Here is a 12,439-nt window from a genome sequence, read left to right on the forward strand (position 1 = left end):
ACCTGATGGGGAACAGGGGCTGGAGTGCCCATAATTGTGAAAAGTAGTGATAAAATTATTGGCAAATGAATGAGAGGAGCTCTGAAATGATGCATAAGGTGAAAAAAACCCTGAAGGCTGAAGTGGTTAAGCTAGGAAAATGTCATTTTTTGTTTACAGTCAGCATGTAAAAGTTAGAAAGCAACATTAACTTTTTTTGATCAGAGCCCTTTGAAACAAACATTTCCAGACATCTACAAGATAAGAAAAATAGCTTGTTTATTTACATTACCATTAAAGTTCTACATAGATAGTATTTTTGGCTTACATTTGTGCTGCATTATGGCATCCCAGGACCTGTACAGCTTATGTGTTTCTAACAAGGTCTGTGGAAACACTTCAAACCATAAACACTATTGTAAAGTGTTATCCCACCTCAGGGCTGGAACCCACTAGAGCGATTTTCTGAGCGTTTAGGGAGCGATTCAAACTGCTAGCGATTTCCCTAAATGCTCAGCTAATGTTAATGGATGGGCCAAATTCCACTGGAGCGATTGCAATTACCAAATCGCAAAACTCAGGACATGCGGCATGTTTGAGCGTTAGCGATGAGCGTTTCTGCAATGTAAAGTATATAAACGCTGGCATAATCGCTCGTCAAAACCTATACAGAGCGATTTTGCAAGTGTTTTTACATTACTGCACACTGTAACCAAATGAAAATTAATTGAAAGGAATAATCAGAATGAAAAACGCTAATCGCTAAACAACCGCTGGCAAATTAATTACACTTTTTAAAATCTCTCCCGAAAACGCTCATGAAATTGCTTACAAGCCGCTCATACGAAACGCTAGCGATTGCGATTAGCGATAGCGTTTTGTAGTGGGTTCCAGGCCTTAGAGCAGTCTTTAGCCAATACAAACGTCCTACCACTGAAATTGCATTTGATCTCCTCTGTGTTACAGATTCTCCCTCTAGAGGTAAGGTCACACTATTTTCGGAGTGGTTAATGTACAGTGACCAGATTTTTCTTGGCTCAACCTGGGACGGGGTGTGTGCGTGTGTGTGTGTGTTAGTGTGGCACGCTAGGCACCACGCCGAAAAATGAGCGTGTACATGACATGGTGTGGGCAGAGCGAACTGTAATGTAACTATGAGGAAGTGGGCCAGATTCTCCTTCCAAAACACAGATAGGCAAAGTGACCCTAAAGGTAATTAGGCAATGTTCCCCAAAGAAAGCAGTGTTCTCACAATGATGTAATGAAATGAGAGATTTGCATCATGGATGTCAGTCCATGACATGACTATGTACTCTGTAAAGTGCTGCAGAAGGTGCAAGTGCTACATAAATACATAATAATGATATTGTGAGACATTAGACTTTGACTATGGCCGGGATTAGATTGTGAGCTCCGCCAAGGACATGACCATTCTCTGTAAAGTACTGCCTTAGATATCAGTGCTATATAAATACATAATGACATCGTAGGACATTAGACTGTGACTATGGTGGGATTAGATTGATCACAAAATCTGCAGAAGCTGCTGATGCTACAGTATTAGCATACCATTTAATGATCATGAGCCCCCAAAATGCCAAATGCTGCAACAATAACCACAAAGTAGCAAATGCAGTCTCTATGACCATCAAATAATAACAGCAGCAACTGTTACCTCGATACATGAATTGCAATAACTGTTACCTCCGACAAATGAAATGCAACTACCGATACCTCTGACATGGAATGCAGCAAAAAACAATTACTCAGACTCTGCAACCAGTAATTGAGGCAAACATTACCTCATGTAGCCACAGAGTCCTACGGCTGGGACACCCAGTGGCTAAAAGTGGGACATAACCTGGGACACATTGCAGCCTGGGACAGGGGAACCTGAACCTGGGACATGTCCCAGGTAAAACGTGATGTCTGGTCAGGGTAATGTAACCAATGTGCTGTACACACTCCAGTGATCCAGTGAAAGATCTTGCATTGTCTGCAGAAATGAGGCATACTCTTTATGGCAATGCACCCACTCATTATGGTCAGGTCAGGAATGTCTATTGCAATATTGAATCAGACATGGATCCATCTGACATGTCTGTGCGTTGCTAACGCTCAAAAATCAGTTCCTGTAGCAAACCTAGCGTGAGCTGACCTAAGTACATCTTCTCTGTCATGAACCAAGGATCTTTAGGGCTAAAGAACATAATTATCCCACCTGGATTCACTATAAATCATCACAAATTAGATGACATGTCTACAGCTCTCGTCTGGGTAATGGCAGCGCATAGCGAGGATTACTGACAGGCTACTAACCTGCAGAGACATGCACACACCTTATATTAAAGAAATCTCCTAGCACCTGTAGGTAAAACGCATAACAATCATAACTCATAACCTGCTCAGTCTATACAAATGTGCAATGGTCAAAAACATCCATTGGACTTGTATACGTTACTTGAAAGAGTGCATGGAGTAAGGCACTGTGTTATCTTATATCTATATAGAGATTAAACTATTCATATGTACTGATGGTGGCTTATGCAAGATTTCTGATTGTTTGGGGACCACTATTTTTCATAAATTGGACAGTGGCTGAATAGTGTGCTGTGCTAGTTAAAGTGGGCCTAAACTCTTGTACAGCAGACAAGGAAAACACATTCACTGTGTGTGTGTTTAGAGAGATCAGCCTGTGTAATTACATCTTAACAGCTAGTAATTAATGTAAATCAGCTGTGCTCAGTCTTCACTTGTTCTGTGATAATAGGTAAACACTGAAGGTTAACCCTTTCTGTGCTCCCAAGAATTCCAGGAAATAAACACTGCAGTATGAGTTCTATACGGGCCCGTCTCCATTGGCGCGGTTCCCACGCTGAATCCGCCGAGTTTCCCCACAGGCAAATCGCGTGGGGAAACTCTGCTATATGGTACAATGGCGCCACCGGCCGATTCGCTTGCGCCAGCGATTCGGCCGACATTGCCATCCGAAATGGTGCGGTAGGCTGTGAATCCCATAGCCGTGCATGGCACGGCTGATGGGATTCGTCTGCATAGTCGCAGACAAATCATGTGTGTATGATGATCTGCAGATCTCATAGACTATCATTGCAATTTGCAGGAATGGATCTTTTGCAGCTACAGATCTTTTGAGTGTGTACAGTATCTGTGTGTGCAGCATCTTGCAAAGATTTTTTTCTGATGGGGAGTTCAGCTCCATAGAATAGACTGTGTAGGTATGGCTCTCATACTACATGGAAGGGGGTAAAATTGGTCTGTGATCTTTCATTTTCCAAAGACTATAGTCTGATGTGTGTATGCACCTTCAAGCTGCATACATTTGCATGCCAAATTTGCATAAAGCTGCATCAACTCAGAATGATTTGCATATCATGTCATTTTTCAACCCTAGTATAAAGGACTTATCCTGTGATAAATATTGTAGCTAGCATTATCTTCTAGGCTGGTCCTGTTTAGAAAACATTAGTGAAGTAGAGTCTGAATTTCTTGGTCTACCTCAGATATTAGAAGGAAGAATTGCTCTCTCTGAGAGTGATATAAAGAAAGGGAAATAAATACAAGGACTGACTGCAGTTAAAACACATCACTGTTATTCTCTGTACATGTGTTGTCATTGCTGACTGTTGACTCCACAGGTGGTTCAATGAAGACTGTTACTGTAGGGGCCATGTCAATGTTGGACCTAATTTCTGATAAGAAGGCGTTTGCACTCTCTATCTGAGACAGACACACTGTTTCTGGTGATGGAGATCTGTTATCTTTGGCAAAATTTTGTTCATCGCCGGATTCCACACCCTCTGAAGTAGATGGATTGTCCAAGGAAGATTTGTGACACTCATCGCACATTTCATCTGTTGGAAGTTTTAAGAAGTCTGGAAGAACAAGGTCCTCTTTAGATAATAATCCACGCTGGTTATCTGTCCGACTGCTCTGAACTCTGTTAAGCATCTCTACCAGTCCTGTAAAGAAAAAGGATAAGATGTATTAAATGACACCAGGATTTGTAAACCTGTCCTGCAGTGTTCTGAAAACAGCAAGACCTGTGGATCAATTTTTCAGAAAAACTGATCCATTGACACAGATCTAATTTGGATGTAGGGCACATTCCGCATCCACGCATCGATTGCGTCGGTACATATGTGTCGGCTGCTCACGTTATCTCACCGTCACCACTCCTCCCAACACTTGTCCCGCCGCTCGGTCCTTTCCACAGCCTGGAGGCTAGCAGAAGCATTGCTCTCCATTGGCTGCAACAGGCCAATTCTGCCTAGCAACAGGGAGAATTTTAATTGGTCCAACATGAACCAATGAGAAATCTCTCTGTTGCTGAAGATTCCCATTGGTCTGTTGCAGCCCCATGGAGAATACCCATGCTTCTGTTGGCCTCCGGGCTCTTCAGAATGGACCGAGCAGCGATGATGGACGGCGGGATGCGTGAGTATGAAGTCAAGACGGTGACGGGATGTGGCTGAAATGGGCGATATGGATGCAGCGACAAGCCTATTAAGAGCAGACATTGTCCATTCTCATATGCTTGCATTGGACACGTTTTCCTGTCTAGTCTGGGATAAAGTTTCAAATGCGGTCTCTCCGTGAAATTTTCAATCCGTGCCACACGGATCTGTGTGCAATCCGTGTTTCTGCACGAGTGGAAGCGGGTCTTATTTTTAACATAGGATCTGCTTCATGTGTTTTTGCAGAGCTTTAAAAACTTTTTTTTTTAAAAGTGTGAACCACCCCATAGAACATAGATGACATTTTAGTGTAATCTCTATTTAAGCACAAAAGTCCAGAAGTTAGAGAATGGAGGGAACAAAATAAATAAAAGGACAGTGAATGGACTGGAGACAAACAGCTGCTATAGTTAAGTCAATGATTACATACACTACATTATGACACTGTATTGACTGTTAAAACACACCTTCAATTTCATTTTTGTGTGGATACGGCTTATTTTTTACTTGAGTAGGTCGGCTCAGATTAGATTCCCTTTTGGTGTGATGTTGGTGGTCTGCTCTTGGCATACCTATTGGTCCACTTTTTTCCTTGGTTACAGCTTCATTCTGTATGGGATTTAAGGAAGAGGACAGTGTGAGATGCAGAACAATATGATGGAATGCTGATCAAAACTGTCTTTGCTGTGAGCTAGGCAGGGGCATAACTAGAAGTCCCCAGGCCCCCCTGCAAGAATTTGAGTGGGCCCCCCACCCCCACTCTGGGGCCCGCTCATAGCCATTTTGGGGGGGCAGCATGAGGGGAGAGCTTTGCACGTCAGCGGGGAGGGGGGACAGCCCCCCCCCTCACCTCGGGCTCTTCCCTCTGCGCTCCCTTCCTGCATCTAAATGGCAGCAGCGGCGGCGGCAGCAGCAGCTATAATTACCTCCATTCACCACCGGAGGTCTCCGATCTGCAAGGGCTTCACATTACTTCCTGTTTTAACAGGAACTAATGTGAATGCCCTGCAGATCCAACTAATGTGAAGCCCTTGCAGATCGGCAACCTCTGTGGTGAATGGAGGTAATTATAGCTGCTGCCGCCGCTGCTGACAGATAGATGCAGGAGGGGAGCGCAGAGGGGAGAGCCCGAGGTGAGGGAGGGGGGGACTGTCCCCCCTCCCCGCTGATGTGCAAAGCTCTCCCCTCATGCTGCAACTCCTCCTGCCCCCCAACACGGCCATGAGCAGGCGACAGGGGGGCCCCGGGCCCCCCGCGGGGGCAGGGGCTGCTTCCCCTATTGTTACGCCAGTGGAGCTAGGGTTGCTTGTATTCAGTATGTGCAGATGTTTCAGAGTGGGAGTTACAGTAATCAAAGAGGAAATACTGAATATAATTGAATGAATAAAAACTGTTATTTTTTTCACTCTAAAATCTTTCCTTATCCTGATTTAGAGTGTTAAAAGGTGGCAACATGTTTACTCCTTGCAAGTTGCATCACTGCAGAATGATTGTTTGTTATGTGTTCCTAAGTGAGCAGAAACAACACCTGTGCCCAAATGCAATTCGCTTTTTCTCCTATGAGATATTTTTTCATCTTCTGGTTAAAATAACTTTTCAGCACTCTGCAATTAAAAAAAGTAGGTGAAAAAGTACAATAAAAACTATTTTTGGTATTTTCTTGTTTGTACTGTAAATGGTGTAAAAAGCATTTTATTGACAAGTTTAAAAATATCACCTAGAAGAAAACTCAGAAGAAAAAGTGAGTTGCATATGGGCCCTGGAACTGTATGGAATTAACTTTTTCTCCCAAGTTTTCTCCTAGGAAAATAACTTTGCAGCACTTTGCAATTGAAAAGTACGTAACAAAGTAAAAAAAGTATGTAAAAAAGTACTAGCAAAATTATTTTGAGTGTTTTATTTCCTGATGGTGATTTAAAAGGCATTTTATTGGCAAGCTGTAAAATATCACCTAGGCGAAAACTCAGTAGAAAAAGTTAATTGCATATGGGCCCTGGGCGTAATGTTTTCTGTATTTCATATGAGGCATAATGTTTACTGCATTTCTTTATATGGAGTATTAACAGGTGCATATATTATTTGAAGGTCATAGTGGCTGCATTTGATATTTTGGGGTTATTGTTGAAGCATTTGGGCCTCATGATTGCTAAATGGTATGCTAAACACAATGAAAAGAAAACTAATATATTTTGATGGCCACTTTATTAGATACTGTACATCATGCAATTTCTGCAAATTTATCAGCTGCACATCCATGATGTGAATCTCCTGTAATGCAACAGGAGATTGGGTGTTTTCCAACAAGAGAACAGCTCTTACCCTCCACCTCCTCCCTCAGCTTTGTGGTCAGAACTGCAGCTCAGCAGATTCTTATCATTATGAGACTCTGTTGTAGAGTTAAAGAGTAGCTAAATTATTAATTGCAGTTTGCTTTAAAACTAATATGATGCCAAGATATATAAAGATATGATCTAAACCAGGCAGGCAGACAGACATTAGAAATTATAATTATAGCAAACAGACATGATATGACAGGCTGCATCAGTTCTCCTGTCTCTCCTCTCTGTGAAAAGAGATGTAATTTGATCCAGGCAGGCAGAGAGCAGGGGAGAGAGAGGCAGGGGAGAGAACCAGGTCGGAGGGGAGGACCTGAGGGTGCTGAGGGTGTTCTTTGGCAAGGCTTCAGCATGAGTAAGGAAGAACTTGCTGCTACAGATATAAATGTTAGTCTGTTCTATCCACTACGATGCACCAGATATAAACTTTATATGTTCATCTAACAGCGCATAGATTGCATATATGTATTGCCATTCAAACCCTTTTTTGGCCAGAGGTGCTCTTCAATCTCCCTCCAACAAAGGAAAGAGGTGATATGGTCAGGGGACCTATGCTCACAGGAAGAAACTAGTTGCTGACTCCCCTTCCGCAGCTCCACCCTGGAGTACATCATGTTAGGGAGGCTGGGATAAATGGGAGGGGTCTGGACAGTTTTCTGACTAGTAAAATTGCAATCCTGCTATATAGAAGTACTGTTTCATGGTCTTTGACACTCTCAACTCATTTCATACTTTCTAAATGTTTTACAGACTTATCTGATTGCAGGCCCGTTTCTAGCGCTGTGCGGCCCGTGCGGGCGCCCCGAGCGCTATTGGGAGGGGGGGCGCTGTAATGGAGGGGGGAGTCAGCCGCAGGGAGGGCAGCCTGACCTCTTCCTCCCTTCCTCTCCCCACACCTCCCTCCGTGCTCCCCCCACCAATGCAGAGTAAAGCGCAGCAGGAAGCGCTGGAAATAGTCACAACTCACCTCCCTGGTTCCAATCGCCGCTTACTAGCCGCCGGTCTTCTCCTCTCTGCATAGACATTGATACACACGCTGCTTCCTGTTTATCTGGAAGCAGTGTGTGTATCAGCGTCTATGCGGAGAGGAGAAGACCGGCGGCTAGTGAGCGGTGATAGGTAGGGAGGGAGAGGTCGGGCTGCCCTCCCTGGGGTGTACCTACCTACCTACCTACCCTGGGGGGCAGCTACCTATCTAACCTATACTGGGGGGCACCTACCTAATCTAACCTATACTGGGGGGCATCTACCTAATCTAACCTATACTGGGGGGCAGCTACCTAATCTAACCTATACTGGGGACAGCTACCTAATCTAACCTATACTGGGGGGAAGCTACCTAATCTAACCTATACTGGGGGCAGCTACCTATCTAACCTATACTGGGGGGCAGCTACTTAATCTAACCTATACTGGGGGGCACCTACCTAATCTAACCGATACTGGGGGGCAGCTACCTAATCTAACCTATACTGGGGGCACCTGCCTATCTAACCTATACTGGGGGCAACTATACCGGCTACCTATACTGGAGGCACCTACCTGACTAACTATACTGGGGCACCTATGCCTGGCTACCTATACTGGGGTACCTATGCCTGGCTACCTATACTGGGTGGACCTATAGCTGGCTACCTATACTGAGTGCAACTGACCTGGCTAACCTATACTGCAGGCACCTATACCTGGCTCTGGGGGGGGGGGCAATTTTTACACCCTCGCCCTGGGTGCATTTTAGCCTAGAAAATGCTCTGTCTGATTGTATCTATTTGCATGTGAATCAAGCCATGTACACTGGCTAGATGATCCTCAGCTAAGGCAACTGGTTGGAGCCGCTTCTGCCAAGAATCTAGCACCAGTATTAGTGGTCTCTAATTCTCTCTGGTGCGCCGCAGGAGATCCAGGTGGGAAGATCATCTCAGTCAAAAAACTGTCCCACCCTACTGCTCTTCTCCTTACCCCTCCCGCTCAGTACCACATTGTCATGTGCAGCTCTGTAGGTCCTCCTGACCCCTTCAAAGTAACATAATGCATTGCTACCCTCTAAGCTAGCTAAGCATCTATATAGAACTTACAGCCCTGTACTTTCAATCGAATCCCGATCCCTGCAGGTGACAGTAATTGTGCATGTGAATGCACCTTATCCCTTGTACAAAAGATTCATCCTACCTAATCCAAAAAGCAACCCCCACCAGGGTGAACTAGCACAGTAGACTTGGTAAGGAAATAATAATACAAAAAAGCAGTATGAAGAGAATTAGGCTTTCTGTTGTTTTCTGGACTCTCTTATAGCAGTTATATACACTGGCTATGAAAGGCCAGCCTCAAGACAAAACACCTTTAACAACATTTCAGCTTTAGTAACGTTGTCAAATATGCACTATTTACCTTCAGAGCATCTCCGAACAGGTGTGCAAATAACCTTGGAAACTGCCTATAAACTTTTAGTAGTGTTACACATTTAATTCAATGTATCTACATTACTGGCCGAGGGAGAGCTTTAGTTATACTTATTTAGAGGTCAGCATGTTTGTAAATCTTCTATTAGTGTTAGATGAAGCATTTTACAGCTACTCCTACAGCAGTTCTGCTTCCTAAGTGAATGGTTTACCATAAAAAGGCTCTTACTTGAAAATCATGTTTGCTAAGAGTCAAATGTACAGGTCATTGATTATTTATATAGAGCTATAACTGACATAAATGGAATGCCTTTATGACTAATACGCCCTTTAAAAGTCTCACAGTACATTACCTTAACTTGTGCTTCAGCTGTATTTCCTCCTGCTTTTATATGCTCCTTCACATCTGCAGGGTAAAAGAAAACACATACTTAAAAATGTATATATCTACTGATACAGCAGTGACTATGGATTGCTGCCTGCTAGTACTATAGATTAGATATGACATATGGCAAGGAAATGAACAGTGCTACTTAAAAACAGATAAGTGCCTACCTGCAAGAGAGTGCAAGCCCCACTTGTGGGATAAAATACACACCTGGCATACACATAACCTGTCTACCACTGGAGGAGGATGTTAGTTTCCTGTAACAGCTTGCATGCAACTTGTTAAGTACTCGTCCCTCCCACTGCGGAGAAGTCATCCTCATATGGGAGCGGACCTAACACTAACTAAATCCTAACCTATGCATATGCATAGCCTGGGTGCGCTACCAAGTAAAATCAAAAATTGAAAATTGCGCAAAAGGTGGATCAGCGCATCACCAGGCTGCTTCCGAATGTCCTACAATCAAAGGTGCGCTGAGCCCCCCCAGAAACTGCAAACCCACCTTGAACCCAAACAGAAGCTCTGCATATACACCAAAAGCAAGGCTGTTAAGTGGGAGCAGCTGACCAAAAATGAATTAAATTAGTACATGGCAAGGAAATGAACAGCACTAGATATGACATATGTTTGCCATTTTTATGTTAATATTGCTAAAACTAATCACGAGCACATCATCTACATATAAGTGATATATATTCCTGTATTAAAAGGCCTTTACCTTTTGTAACTCCTTCCCTAGACATGTCAAATTATTATTACTACTCTGCATTTACACTGACATTTTCCTCAGCCATTTATGTGTCCCTCAGAGATTTACAATGTAATGCCCTTATGCTAGTATGAAGTTACGGTAATTTGTAGGGCAGCCAGGCTGTGTTTAAACAAGGATATTAAACTCTGCATGTGTTTTTGGAAATGCAAATTTTTGTGCTGGATTATGCAAATTTCCTCATGTGTATGGCGTATTGACAACATCAAATGGGAAACAAATGTGCAGTCCCGAAAAATGCATCATGCCTTTTCTTTCCCGCACATATTCACATGCAAAAATGTCATTGTTGTGCTGTCTTGTGCGTTTTGGGTTTTTTTATGTAGAAAAATGCTCAAATCTGCACGGTGTGGAAACCCCGCCCTAATCTTTCAGTATGTTTTGTGGAGTGAAGGAGAAAAGTGGAATACATGGAGTCACACAAACAATGGAAGAACACACAAGCCCCATTCAGATAGTGTGTCGGCTAGTGGTATTTGAACCTTGGACTGGGGCACCACAAGATGATGGTGTTAGCTATTTAACTTTGTCCCAATGAAAAAACAATTACCATACTTTTTTATTAATTGTATATGCCAGAATGATTATTTTGAAGTCCAGGTTTATGCTTTTTCCATCCAAAGTCGTATTTTCTTTGACTTCTCTTCCACATGCAAACAGCCCTCCTCCCATTACATGTGCAGCTCCTTGTTCTAGGTGTAACATCCATGTACAGCAGGCAGCAGCCCCCTTGGGCAGAAGCTCCAAACTTCTATGTGTTGTTCTGTAGTTTCAACATCTCTTTTTCCATCTGCAGCCTCCTCTTCCATATGCAGCCACCCCTTTAGTCAGCATCCGCCCCAGGCCCGGGCCCTTGTGGCCTTTCCAGGAACAGTTGGCGTAACAAAAATCCAAGAGATGGATCTCAAGCACCATGTGACAACATTTTAAACAGAAATATTTCCCTTCTCTTCAGCCCTATTCCCATTGCAAATTGTAAGAAGCACAGGAAAAACAGACTTTTACTTCTGATGAGATTCTTGGAGCACTTGCAGACCCAATTATACTAAATGAGACACAAGTACAATTGCACCCAGATCTTATGCAATTCAGCAAGTATCACATTGTGCTTCTGGGAACAGCAACAAGGGCTTTCTATGAGAAAACCTTTGTCAGTGCAGTTTCTCAATCAGGTTCAAGAGGCAGAGTGTATCACGTGCAGTAGAAACTGAACTTTCCCGATGCAGTGATAAGGATTCTTCATACTTGTAGATATTGATAGTGTTAAGTAGTTGGTGGTTTATGTAAGCCCCACTTTATAAATCAGTAATAACAGCAAGTCAATTAATTTAGAAAGAGGAGGAAGGCCAGGCACATCTTAAATCTTGTAATCAGGACATGGTGGCGCTGCTAGTAGGGATTAGGGCGATTATATGAGAGAGTGGCTAAATATTTCCACAAAAAAATGTATAGTTAGAAAATGTCATAATTTACATTAACCCTCCTGGCGGTCAAGTAAAACCACCAGGGGGCAGCGCAGCACTATTTTTTTATTTTTTTATTAATCATGTAGCTAGCCTAGCTCTAGCTACATGACAGTCGATGAGCTGCGGCATCCCCCCACCCCCTCCGATCGCCTCTGGCGATCAGGCCCATCAGGAAATGCCGTTCTGAACAGGATTTCCATTAGGGCTTCCCCCGTTGCCATGGCGACGGGCAGGATGACGTCGCCGACGTCATCGACGTCGTGACGTCATTGGGAGTCCCGATCCACCCCTCAGCGCTGCCTGGCGCTGATAGGCCAGGCTGCGCAAGGGGTCTGAGGGGGGGGGGCAGTGCGGCGGGTAGTGGCGAATCAGCACAGAGCGGCGGCGATCGGTATGCACACGCAGCTAGCAAAGTGCTAGCTGCGTGTAGCATAAAAAAAAATTATGCAAATCGGCCCAGCAGGGCCTGAGAAATCCTCCTGTGCGGCTTACACTTTAACCTTCCGCGAGGAAGGTTAAAGTGTAACAGGTACCGGTATGTATATTTGAAGAACAATTCCCTGTTTGCCAACTTACATTCATTGTACTGTAACTAATTTAACAATGTAGAAAACTGTCTCTGTAGTT

General features: G+C 43.7%; 1 protein-coding gene across 2 annotated transcripts in view; it reads right to left on the reverse strand.

Moving 5' to 3' along the window:
* Positions 1-241: 241 nt before the first annotated feature.
* Positions 242-12,439, reverse strand: part of RGS14 (regulator of G protein signaling 14) — a 152,271-nt gene continuing 140,073 nt past the window's right edge. For both annotated transcript variants that reach the window (XM_068277101.1, XM_068277102.1), the window contains 3 exons: positions 9,543-9,595; positions 4,922-5,063; positions 242-3,959 (listed from right to left, as the gene is read on the reverse strand). In XM_068277101.1, coding sequence (XP_068133202.1) covers positions 3,574-3,959; positions 4,922-5,063; positions 9,543-9,595 — 581 coding nt within the window. In that variant the 3' untranslated portion in view covers positions 242-3,573. The remainder of the gene's footprint in view (positions 3,960-4,921; positions 5,064-9,542; positions 9,596-12,439) is intronic.

The sequence above is a fragment of the Hyperolius riggenbachi genome, chromosome 3 (genome assembly GCF_040937935.1).
Source record: "Hyperolius riggenbachi isolate aHypRig1 chromosome 3, aHypRig1.pri, whole genome shotgun sequence".
NCBI classification, from domain to species: domain Eukaryota; kingdom Metazoa; phylum Chordata; class Amphibia; order Anura; family Hyperoliidae; genus Hyperolius; species Hyperolius riggenbachi.